Below are 12,657 nucleotides of genomic sequence, written 5' to 3' on the forward strand. Positions count from 1 at the left end.
CGGGAAGGTGAGCATCATAGAATGCCAATTTACTAGAAGAAAGTATTCTTGTGTTGAGGGAGTCCACCCTTGTTTTAGACTTACTTTTCTTACCTTTATCCCTTACTAGGGTGCAGAAAAAGCAAGAGCTCTGGGGGTGTAGTAGTTAAGCTTGGTCAGCTAACCGCAAGGCCAACGGTTCAAAACCACCATTCATTCTGTTGGAGAAAGAGGAGGTTTTCTACTCCTGCAAAGAATTACAGTCTTGTAAACTCTCAGGGGAATGTCTACACTGTCTTATAGGGTTGCTATGAGTCGACATTGACCCTATGGCAGTGAAGTTGGTTTGGGTTTTATAGTGCAGAAAAAAGGAGCCCTTGTGGCTCAGTGAGTCTAGTATTGGGTGACTAATTCTATGGTTGGAATTCAGCCTCACTAGCTGCTCTGCAGGGGAAAAAATGAAGCTGTTTGCTCCCATCAGGATCTGTGGTCTTGGCAGCCTTAAGGGTCAGGTGTACTTCGTCCTATAGCATCAGCAGGAGTTGGAAACAGCCGACTGCAATGGGTTTTTATGGTGTAGAAGGGATGCATTATGTTTTACTTTATCTCCCACATCTTTTCTGAACATTTTTCCAGACGGATTTTCAGTCTTAAGTTTGGCTCAAATAACAGTCCAGAAAGTTTTCCTTGTTCAGACCTGATTACAGGTTGTATTTTATTTAAAGAAGGAAAAAGACTCAGAGAGACGAGGGGAAAGGGCCTTAATTTTGGTTGGTTCAGGGAAAATTGGCCTTTAGTGCTTCTTTTATAAGCGGCTCCTCCGTGTTCTCTTTCTCTTGACCCCAGGAACCTTTCCCCACTGTCTGGAATGTGTTCTCTTTCCATCACCACCTTCTTCCTCCCTATCCTGTGTGCCGTTCTCAGGGCCCTGCCACGTGCCCCTGTGTACAAAGCGCACAAACACTGTTAGCCACTCTCCTATCAGCCTGCTGAGACCTTGTGCCTTTCTCCTCTCAGGCAGGTCCCCAGAACTGCCACGTAGACCCGATTCTCTTACCACACAATGAGAATATTCCGTTTGTGATTTTCCTCATCGGTCAGAATAGTTGGTCAGGTCCGGCCCCGCCGTCTGGCTTTTCTGTAACTGCTCCGTCTGTGGAGTGACTGTGTTCACCTCTTCCTTTCTGCCTGCCCCAGGGGAGTAGATCCAGGTTGCGTCAGCCCAAGCCCACGCTCTCTCTGGCCCTGCAAGAGCAGTGGCCCTTAGGCTGGCGCCTTATGCAGCCCCTTCATCAGCTGAGGCCTCTGTAGTCAGTGCCTGGTGCCCCGTCCAGCACACAGAGGGAAAGGGGACAGTCCAGCAGCTCTGAGACCTGATGTCTTGTGTGCTGGCTGCATGTAGGCCCTGAAGGTCTACAGTCCTCTCTGTGGGTGAGAGAGACACTAAATCCAATATCAGATTCTCAGTCATTTTCAGGAGATACAGGGAAGATGAACTGTATTGAATCAATGGAGTTGTTAAACGTTGATTTAACCTTCAAAACAGTTTCCTTATCTATCCTTTTCATATGAATCACCACTCTCCCCTTGGTTCATTTCCTTGTGTATTTATCCAGTGGGCAGACAGTAAGCACTTGTTATGTGCTAGGCGTTGGGAATTCATGGTGAGCAATGTGGCGAAGTCCTCGGTGCTGTAAACCTCGTGGCATTGCCTAGGCCGTTGCCACGTGCCCCTACTTGTCTCTTAGCCTCCCAGTGTAGCCCACCTTCTCCGGGGCCTCCCAGGGCCGCCCTACCTCACATTAGCTTGTCTCCCCCTTCATCCTCAGCCTCCTGGGCATCACCCATGTGGTGTAGTTCATCTGTTGCCTTACACGTCCTTTCCCCGACCTTTCTGCCCTCTGTCACCTCCCCTCATAGTGGAGGACAAACCCTCTCTCCTTGACTCCCCTTTGGCACCTCACCGGAGTCCCTCATGCTCCGGGCCAGCTTGTCCATTAGGCACAGGGCCCAGGGCCTGCAGTAGTATGAGGAGCCCATTAGAAGGTCTCCATTTTATTTGAAGTCCAGAAGGAACAAAAAAACAAAGGCTCTAGTCTGAATGATAACTCCTTCTATATCAACCCAGTGGTCAATATAACCTTTAAATATATATTTTCTTAGGCTGCAAAGGAAAAATGCATGGGCAGCCCTGCTCATGGTGGCTTACAGCCCTGGAACAATGTGCATGCTGTATCATTGGGATGGCTGAGCCCCACTGGGATGCGGGGACTGGCCATCCCAGAGGGCAGGCAGGGCCCTGTCTGCGAACTCATTGCGGCCCAGGCCCTACACAGGCTCTGGCATGGCCTAGGCTCCACAAAGACAGCTCGGCAAAGGGTGGTGGACTGAATGTAAGCTTCTTTGAAATGGGAACATTTTAGTTGCTGCTTCTCCACAGCATGGTGGTTTTTCATTAGCACATGGCACGTCAGGGGAAGCTTGAGCCCTGGGACCAAGATGGCCCAGGCCAACATGGTCCAGTGACCCACACCTTGTAGAAGTCACTGTGTGTCTGACTTTGTTTTACAAGTGGCCCAGGTACTTAGGAGATTAGTCTTAGATTACCTAGGCAGGGGTTTGGGGGGGGGAGGGGGGAAAATGAGAAGCTGATACCAAGGGCTCAAGTAGAAAGAAAATGTTTTGAGAATGAGGGGGGAGAGTCTGTTCCCTTTATCCATAGAGTGGGGACTGTGGCACTTACCTGGTAGGCTCCCGTGAAGATTTAATTTGTGTGCGATGGGAGGAGCCCCGGTGCTGTTGTGGGCCATGAGCCAAACACCAGCCCCTCCTCAGAAGAAAGATGAAGTGCTCTACTCCCGTAAAGACTCACAGCCTCAGAAGCCCCCAGGGGCAGTTCTACTCTGTCCTGTAAGGTGACTGAGTATGAGTACGAGCTTTGCAAAACACCTGTCCACTTAAATTATGACGCTGCTGCAGGTGTCTCGTCTAAGCTACCCCATTAATTTAGAAGCAGCAATCTAGGGAGTGAGAATTGCTGCCCTAATGATGGTACTGCTTTGGTCACACGAGGAAATGAGATTTCACTGGGGTTAAAACGTGAGCAAAGCGCATGGTGGACGGGAGGCAGAATGGCAGCAGCCATACACTCCTGATTCCCAGGGAAGGAGGTACAGAGGCGGCTTCTGCTCAGCAGGACGCCTCCTCTCCCGGAAGCTGTGGTGGAAAGCCAAGAGAAGTTAGGACTTGAGCACTGCCCTTCTCTTGGTGGTCTTCAGGAAATCGCTTTATCTCCCCCAGGCGTAGAGAAGGTGCTGACAGGAGGCCTCCACACACACGCAGTGCTAGTAAACAGACGAGAGAGGGCTTTGTAAACGAGCGCTTCGCAGACGTTTCCGTCTCGGACAGACTGCCTGGCCTTTCTCAGGGAAGCTTAGCCTCTGGCACTGATCGGTCAGGACTGCTCACCCAGCCATTCCGGGGTCCTCTTCCTCCCAATTGAAGTTTCCCCCTGCCTTCCAGGTTCTATTTCACCAACTGGCATGGGACCAACGACAATGAGCAGTCAGTGTGGCGACATTCTCCAAAGAAGCAGAAAAATGGCTATGAGAGAAAAAAAGTCCCGGATGCTACCCCTCTCCTTGATGCCAGTTCACTGGAGTATCTGTTTGCTCAGGTAAGAAGTTTGGGCCCCACATGGAACAACATATCAACCTGTGTGATCACGGGGTGTCGAACGGATCACTGAAGACAAATGGGTGCATAAGCAAATGTGGCGAAGAAAGCTGATGGTGCCCGGCTATCAAAAAGTATAGCGTCTGGGGTCTTAAAGGCTTGAAGGTAATCAAGCGGCCATCAAGCTCAAAAGCAACAAAGCCCACATGGAAAAAGCACACCAGCCTATGCAACCACGAGGTGTCGAAGGGATCAGGTGTAAGGCATCATCAGAACAAAAAATCTTACCATAGTGAATGATGGGGGGAGTGTGGAGTGGAGATCCAAAGCCCATTAGTAGGCCACTGGAGATCCCCTTGCAGAGGGGTCTCGGGGAGGAGATGAGCCAGTCAGGGTGCGATGTAACAATGATGAGAAATACAACCTTCCTCTAGTTCCTAAAGGTTTCCTCCCCGCTCCCACTACCATGACTCGAATTCTATCTTGCAAGACTGGCTAGACCAGAGGAGGTACACTGGTACAGATAGGAACTGAAAATACAGGGAATCCAGGATGGATGAGCCCTATAGGACCAGTGGTATGAGTGGCAAAACAGGGAGGGTAAAGGGAGAATGGGTAGGGAAGAGGGAACCGATTACATGGAACTGTGTGTGACCTCCTCCCTGGGGGACAGACAACCGAAAAGTGGATGAAGGGAGAAGTGGGACAGGGCAAGATATGACAAAATACCCATTTATAAACTATCAAGGGCTCATGTGGGAGGGGGGAGCGGGGAGGGAGGGGAAAAATGAGGACCTAATGTCGGGGGTTTAAATGGAGAGAAAATGTTTTGAGAAATGATGTACAAATACGCTTTACACAATTGATGTGTGTATGGATTGGGATAACAGTTGTATGAGCCCCTAATAAAATGTTTAAAAAAAATTAAAAAAAAGAAGTTTGGGCCCAGAAGACCCTAGAGTTTGTAGAGTTCAGATCCCCGGATAGCACCTCTCTGCTGCAGCTGAGCTTGGGGGGAGCCAGAATACTCATCCTGTAGGGAACCTTTGCGACACCAGCACCTGCCCCACGTGAGAAGGCAGGCAGGAGCAATTCGTGGTCCAAGGGCTGGTTGTTCCCCCGGAGTTTCTCACTTTATTGTTTTCCAACACCCCTCACCCCACTCCCCGTTCCCCAATATAATTTTTCTTCTCATCTGTTCAGAGAGCAGAAGGCTACTGCTTAGCAGGTAGAAAAGCGTTTGGGAGGAAGGAGGTGTGCCACTCTTGAGTCACAGTGGTGAGCAGTACAAAGATTAGATCAGCGTTTCTCAACCTGTGGGTCATTCACAGGGGTCGCCCAAGACCATTGGAAAACACATTTCTGATGGTCCTAGGAACCGAGACACCACTCCTCTATCCGTCTCCAGGCGGGACTGCCCACATACGCGTGCCCGCATGAAGACTGTTAACCACGCAATACCATGCTTCAAGACGAAATTTCATTCACTTGTAATTAGAACTAAATAGTTCACAATCTATAATTACATATTGTTTTGTGATTAATCACTATGCTTTAATTATGTTCCGTTTATAACAATGAAAATACATCTATCTTGCATATTAGTTATTTACATTGCAATTCATAACAGTAGCAAAATTACAGTTGTGAAGTAGCAACGAAAATAATTTTATGGTTGTGGGGTCACTACAATATGAGGAACTGTATTAAAGGGTAGCAGCATTAGGAAGGTTGGAGTAGATACTAGAAAACAGCCAAGAGATAAATTCGAATCACCTGAAATTCCGTTATCCTGGAGAACTTGTCTGGTTCCTGATGTTACCCTGGTCATGTAGGACCGCCGACTCCAGGCTTCATGTCTACCCATTTTACAAGTCAGAGTAGTTCACCATGCTTCCGCTTCTAACTACCTGAAGCTAGTCAGCGCAGATGAAGTGTGACTGAACTACTCGAACAATGTGTCAGTCTGGGTAGACCAGAGAAACAAATTCATGGGCACGCGTATAGAGGAAAGACTTTTTTTTTTTAATTAAGTCATTTTATTGGGAGCTTGTGCAACTCTTATCACAATCCACACATACATCCATTGTGTCAAGCACTTTTGTTTCCCTCATTATTCTCAAAACATTTGTTTTCTACTTGAGCCCCTGGTACTCCCTTATTTTTCCCATCCCTCCCCCTCCCCCATGAACCCTTGATAATTTATAAATTATCATTATTTTGTCATATCTTACACAGTCCGACGTCTCCCTTCACCCACCTCTTCGCTTTCTGTTCCCCAAAGAGGAGATTATATGTAGATCCTTGTAATCTGTTCGTTTCCACCCCACCCTCCTGGTATCACCACTCTCACCACTGGTCCTGAAGGGCTCATCTGTCCTGGATCCCCTGTGTTTCCAGTTCCTATCTCTACCAGTGTACATCCTCCAGTCCAGCTGGATTTTTAAGATAGGACTGGGCTCATGATAGTGGGGGGTAGGGGTGGGGAGAAAGCATTCAAGAACTAGAGGACAGCTGTAAGTTTATTTACAAGAGCAGTTGAATATTGAGAAAACCTCCCAGCCCAGTCCAGATCAAGTCCATAAGTCCAATATTAGCCTGTATGTCTGGTACCAATCTATAAAGTCTTCTTCAGACTCAAGAACCACACACAATGATGCCAAATGCAGGAAGATCACAGGCCAGTGGGTGGGAAATCTTGTGGATCCAGTGGTGGTGTAAGCATTTCAGTGCCGGCTGGGGTCTCCATGTGGCTCTTCCAGTCCCCAGTGCCATGTGTCTTGTCAGTAGAGCATCTCTCAGGGAGTGAGTTGAGAGAGAGACAGACAGACAGACAGACAGACTGACTCCCACCTCCTCCACAGAGGAAATACCCAAGTTCCCAGAATTCTCTGGAGAAGACCATGCCCACAGAGAAGCCTCGTTGGTTATGACCCGATTGACAGTCTAGACTCCACCCCTTCACTCTTAATCCTCTTAAGTTCCTGACTGCCGCCAGATTATATAACTACCACAAGCAGCAGCATTGGAGCCTGGCAAGTCGAAGTCTGCCTCACTCCCAGCACTCCAAGGCCATCTCACTCTCCATTTTCTGACATGGCCTCGTTTCTATGTATTTATTATTTTCTTCCCCCTTGAAATGGGGTCTCTGTGAGGGCAAGAACTTGGTTTGACTTATTAACTGCTGATCCTTAGCAGCTAGAATAATGTCTGGCTGATAATTGCAAATCAGTAATTACCAGGAGAATGAATAAAGTAATTTCTTCTCCTTTATGTGCCTCGCATTCCCATGTCTTACCTGAAGCTGACGTCAGTGACCAGCTCTTTGGTGAGGAGGGAATGAGATGATAAATACAGGAGCCGAGCGCTGTGTCTTGCACCGGGGTTACTGTTAGTTGGTTGCTCCTGCGTCAAGTCCAGCATATGTGTGGAGAGAGGAATTTGACTTCTCATGGTTTGCAAGGCTGTGGCAGTAGGAGGGAGATAATGCATAGCCTGTGTTTACACATTCTACGTTTTCCAGTATCTGCTGTTCAAGTTTCCAATAGTGAAATGTGTCGCCAAAACAGAGCTCTCCCTGATGGAGGGTCACATCACTCCAAGAGCCAACGGGGACTACAAGAAAGCAAAAGAGCCGAGCCCACCGCCCGCATCGCAGTAGGAGGTGGTGCCCTATCAATATTAATGTACTGAGTTCCCAGACCAGGACATTGTAGGAAGTGTGGGCGGAATGAAAGAATGACGATCCCCCAGTGACACATCACCTTCCCTGTGCCTCAGTGCAGACCCCGGCCTAATACACGCTGTTGCTTCTTTGGCTTCACCTGTACCAGGAGTGTCATGGAGGAGCTCTATGTTCTTGTACTGCTTACCAGCACCTACTGCCAAAGCCAACCCCACTGCCATGAAGTCGCTCTGGACTCACCGTGACCCTGTAGGGCACAGAAGTATTGCTCCCTTGGGTTTCTGAGACTAAGATAGCTTCAACGGCCTCCCATGCAGAGCGGCTGGTGGTTTTGAACTGCTAACCTTTCGGTTAACAGCCAGTGTATAAATCACTAGGCCACCAGGGCTTCCAGCACCACCAGGGTGGTCAGTAGTAAAATGAGTGAATTCGCCTGAGGAGAGCATTTCCTGAGTTCCATAGTGTCCACTTTGTTGAAAAGGGGCCAGATGCCCGTAGAACTGTCAGGCTCACTCCCCTCACTGCTGTTGTGCGTTTCTGCCTTCCTCTCAGGACCGGAAACATGAGTGGTGTCCGAAACCTACATGCTGGTTAATTTGCCCTCGCTTCTGCTCCACAGGGACAGTACGATTTGGTCAAATGCCTGGCTCCCATCCGGGACCCCCAGACAGAGCAGGATGGGCATGACATCGAGAACGAGTGTCTGGGAATGGCAGTCCTGGCCATCTCACACTATGCCATGATGAAGAAGATGCAGTTGCCAGAGCTTCCCAGGGACATCAGGTAGACCAGACTTGATTTTGGCTGTGGGATTGAATCTAGGTGATGCTATTTTGGTATTTACGCTCTGGCAACTTTTGGCTGACCCCTGGTTTCTGCAATCCTACAGAAATCCTACTTAGATATTTATAAAAGGTAACACAAACATAATTGCATCCCGATTGCCTCAAGCATGGGCATTCTCTGCTGGGGATCGTGAATTAGTGGCCCCCGTGCCCAGCCCATCCCCTTCCCAAGGTGAACATTGCTATGTGTCCCTGGCATTGTTATCTGTCACTGCCCTTTTTCCTTTTGGCAAGTGTAAAATCACTCAGTGTAGCTCTACGTCCAGCCACGACCATTCCCAGTCTGAACTGTGGTTTACTGTCAATTCTGATGTGAGGGGTGATCATCTATTACTTTAAGAAAATTATATTTGAAAATACCACTGGAGCGCAAGTCTTTGAGAAGGGATTTCCGTCTGTGATTTCTGCCCCTTGTTTGCCTTACCAGTGGGCTCATGAAGACAGGAGAAATCCTGTCTGCTGCGTCCTTTGTGAGAGGTGCTGCCCGTCCTCTCACTCCACTGCTGCTTGTATCTCCTGCCCGGGACCAGCATCCGGAGCGCAGCATGCGGCTCCTGCTCAGTAATGTGGGGCTGATCAGATACATGCTCTTCTACCTCTGTCTCCCTTTCTCTCTCTGGCCTGTACTCGAAGCTCTCCTCTTTATTTTTAATGATATTGAGGTGAAAAAAGTCATCCGCTCTCTGGTCTCCCTCTCGACATGTGGCATTCATCTAAAGGAAAAGGTGTGCCCTTTGTTGGGGAATAAACCTCAAACATCACAATTTCCTAAGATGTGAAACCGTTCATGCAGCAGCACATGGTCTGTTGTGCCCTGTTCAGGTTGGTGTCAGGCCTGGGACTGTCCATGAGACAGCCCTTCCCACTGCTTTACTCCCCAAGCCCAACCAGTGCCCAGGGCACTCGATTTTTCTTTCGTGGCTCTTTGTGTCCTCCTTAAAATGGGCTCTTGCTCCGGCACTGTAGTACAGTGTGTTGAGAATCCCTGTGTCCTAGGTTAGCATCCTTCACATTACCACCTGGTCCATATAATAAATACATTCTCATGGGAAACACGGTGCCTTTTCTACTCAGTTCTTGTGTTGTTTCCTGCCCCCCCCCTCCCCCAAGGTGGAAACTGTATGGCTATCACAGAGGAGTTATGAAGCAGTTAACACAGATAGAACAAATGACCTGTGATCCCACCCAAAGATGACCACTCTTGGCAGCTCTCAGCCGGGTGTCTTCTCCCTGCTGCTGCCTTGTCTAATTGTGAGCTATCTAAGTCCTGGTGGCCCAGGCACGGTGGCAGTAACGAGCACAGCTATCGGTAAGCCCATTCGCTACCTGGCACTTGTATCCCAGAAAATACCATGTCCTATAGGAGTTCCCATTTGGTGAGATGCGTGGGCGATGTATTCTTGTGTTCTCTCTCGGCCCCTACTGCACTGTGATTGTCCGTCTCAGGGCACATTCCACCTCAGACCCTCTGGGAAGAGATTTTCCCTTTCAGCCGATACCAGATGTAAGGAAGATAGCTATCGGCTGGTTTCTAAATGAGTCTCTGTTCACCTGTACTTCAACAACAGATGCATTTTCCCACTTTCTTTTAGCTACAAGCGATATATTCCAGAAACACTGAATAAGTCCATCCGACAGAGGAATGTCCTTACCAGGTTGCGAATCAACAACGTTTTCAAGGATTTCCTAAAGGAATTTAACAACAAGACCATCTGCGACAGCAGCGTGTCCACGCACGACCTGAAGGTGAAATACTTGGCGACGTTGGAGACGTTGACGAAGCATTACGGTGCTGAGCTCTTTGAGACCGCCATGCTACTGATCTCATCAGAAAATGAGGTGATGAATCGGTTTCATTCCAACGACAGTGGAAACTTTCTCTGCTATGAAGTGATGGTGACTGGAAACCTCGGGATCCAGTGGCGGCAGAAGCCAATCGTAAGTCTATGTGTCACAGGGTGCGTGGTTTACCCTATTGGGGTTGCTGTTGATAATGCCCCCCTGCCCCCCCCAAAGGCTCAATAGGCTAGAGGCCGTGCATCATCCGTCTTCAGTTGTCCACACACACTACCAGCTCTCCCAAGTGTGCGTTCTGAGTGCTGTGGGAAATAGAGAGCTGGAAGAAGAACAGCAGGGATGAGGGGCTTCAACAATGTCGTGGGAAAGTTCATGAGCTCTTGGAAGCCTTCTTGTATACTACGTAGTAATAGCAGTAGGCGTTGTATGAGTGTTCGCCTTGTGGTAATCACTTTGCGAAGCCATGCCTTGAGCCGACTTCTCGGGGGAGAAAGGAAGTGATGGGAAGACTAGCACTGCCCCCATTTACAGATGAGCACAAGAAGGCACAGAAGAGTAACTCACTGAAGGTCAGAACCAGCAAATGATGTGTCCAGAACTGAACTCAGGCCCCATGAAATCTGGTCATTGATTTTGCACTATGAAGCCTCTTGATTGAGTTTTGTTGATGAATGTAGTCATTGAAGAGCAAGAGTTTTAAAACGCTATAGAGTTTCAGTTCTGGTTCTGCTACTTATATGGCCTTGCGAAGGTTACCTTACCTACATCAGCTGTGTGTGATGCATCTGAAACGTGCAGATACGGTGTCTACCTCCTAAGATTGTTGAAAGAATTAAATGGCATTTAGCACAGAGCTTGGCATATAATAAATATTCCGTATACTATTATGCCAATGACTACTATGATTTTAAGTAAAATTAAGCATGAGATTCATTCTCTCCCCTTCCTGTTTTCTTCTCATGCTAAAATAACAATGTCTGTCACTCGTCAAGTGCTTTCTGTGCCTTAGATCCTATGTGATAAGTATTTACCATAATCCTCCAAGCACCTTGGAGGAGACAAAACCTCTGTGCTCTCCAGCCTGGGAAGCTGGAAGCGCAAGAGAACAGAATCTGATGAGTAACTGGCAGAGGCAGGATCGTCACCCAGGGCTCACGTTTCCCAGACACGTGCTTTGCCGAACGCTTCAACTTATGCAGATAAGGATGGCTCCTTAGAAAATCCAAGCACGCGATTCCTATCTTCTCTCGAAAATTCCACCCTGGGTGTTGTTGTACAGTCCAGATGATTGGCGATAGATTCTGAATGGAGAGAGCCCATGTTGTGTCCCTCCGAGCCCTCTGCTTGCTTGTTTGGGAAGAACAGGTCCTTCATCTGTGTCGACACACCTCTGTCGGTGTGGAAGTGAGAGGACCTGATCGTCAATTCACGTTGAGTTAGTTTTCCTCTCTGAGTTAGTATTTAAATGCATGCTAACTATTGCATAAAATGAAGACTGTAATCAGTGTGCTCACTAGGGCCTCCCCCAATTCTTCCAGAAGTCCAGGTCCACTGGCTTTCCCTGCTTCCACCCGAGACCCTGCACTGGTCTATCGCAATCACTCCGGGACCCTTTGTCTTATAGTATAGAATACAGGGACGGCAGCTCATCCTTGTCACGCTTGTACCCATGCTATCAGGTTCTTCCTGTTGAGAAGGAAAAAAACAAGCTGAAGCGGAAAAAACTGGATCACAAATACAAGAAGGATGAGGAGAAAAATAAAATCCGGGACGAGTGGAACAATTTTTCTTACTTTCCTGAAATTACTCACATTGTAATAAAAGAGTCTGCGGTCAGCATTAACAAGCAGGACAACAAAAAGATGGTAAGTCGGCTGTTCACCCACCTAGTGCTGAGAGGGCGGTGTTGACCGAGGGCATTGCACACAGCACAGGCTTCTCCGAGTGCCCGTCCACAAAAGAAAATCTGATGACTATCAGACTTAAACCCAAAAGCCCCTACTTGGCGGAAGCATTATCAACATCACTTTTGGGGTTGCACATTTTTTGTTATGTTAGCTTCTCTACTGAAGCAAAACCAGTGAATCTTAGGTCTGATTTGTATGGCCCAGCCAAGGCAACATGCTCTGGTCCATTCTTGGAGCCCTGGTGGGGCTGTGGCTTATTGTTTGGCTACTAACTGTGAGGTCAGCAGTTCAAAACCACCAGCCGCCACTTGGGCGAAAGATGAGACTTGCTACTCCCATAAAGAGTGGCAGTCTTGGAAACCCACAGGGGCAGTTCTACCCTGTCCTATAGGGTTACTATGAGTCAGAATCAACTTGGTGGTGGGTCTGGTTGGGCTTGGTACATTCTCACACCTTTCTTAGGTCTTACAGCTGTGAATCCCTCTCAGGTGTGCTGCCCTCCGGAAGGTATTTCAGCACTGATATTTGATTCAGAAAGGTTCATGGATATGAAGGGGGGCGGAAACCCACAGATGTTACAGGGCTCCTCCGAGGCGCCTCTGCTGAGTGGGCTGGGTCCTGTGGGGTCAAGTCCGTGGGAAGCCCCACTTTGCACTTTTGCAGACTGTCCGGCCGGTGGCTGTGGCCACCGGGGCAGTCCTGGTCAGGGTGCCAGGCACACCCAGCGACTCTCGGACAGCGGAAGGGGTGTTCAGTCCCACTTCCTTTT

At 48.5% G+C, this 12,657-nt stretch overlaps 1 protein-coding gene across 3 annotated transcripts in view; it reads left to right on the top strand.

Moving 5' to 3' along the window:
• JAK1 (Janus kinase 1) overlaps positions 1 to 12,657 on the top strand; it is an 85,086-nt gene that overhangs the window by 44,255 nt on the left and 28,174 nt on the right. For all 3 annotated transcript variants that reach the window (XM_045292167.1, XM_013003832.2, XM_045292168.1), the window contains exons 5-8: positions 3,502 to 3,655; positions 7,959 to 8,122; positions 9,777 to 10,122; positions 11,661 to 11,846. In XM_045292167.1, coding sequence (XP_045148102.1) covers positions 3,502 to 3,655; positions 7,959 to 8,122; positions 9,777 to 10,122; positions 11,661 to 11,846 — 850 coding nt within the window. The remainder of the gene's footprint in view (positions 1 to 3,501; positions 3,656 to 7,958; positions 8,123 to 9,776; positions 10,123 to 11,660; positions 11,847 to 12,657) is intronic.

The sequence above is a fragment of the Echinops telfairi genome, unplaced genomic scaffold, assembly GCF_000313985.2.
Source record: "Echinops telfairi isolate 266 unplaced genomic scaffold, ASM31398v2 ScPeMD7_443;HRSCAF=831, whole genome shotgun sequence".
In the NCBI taxonomy this organism is placed as follows: domain Eukaryota; kingdom Metazoa; phylum Chordata; class Mammalia; order Afrosoricida; family Tenrecidae; genus Echinops; species Echinops telfairi.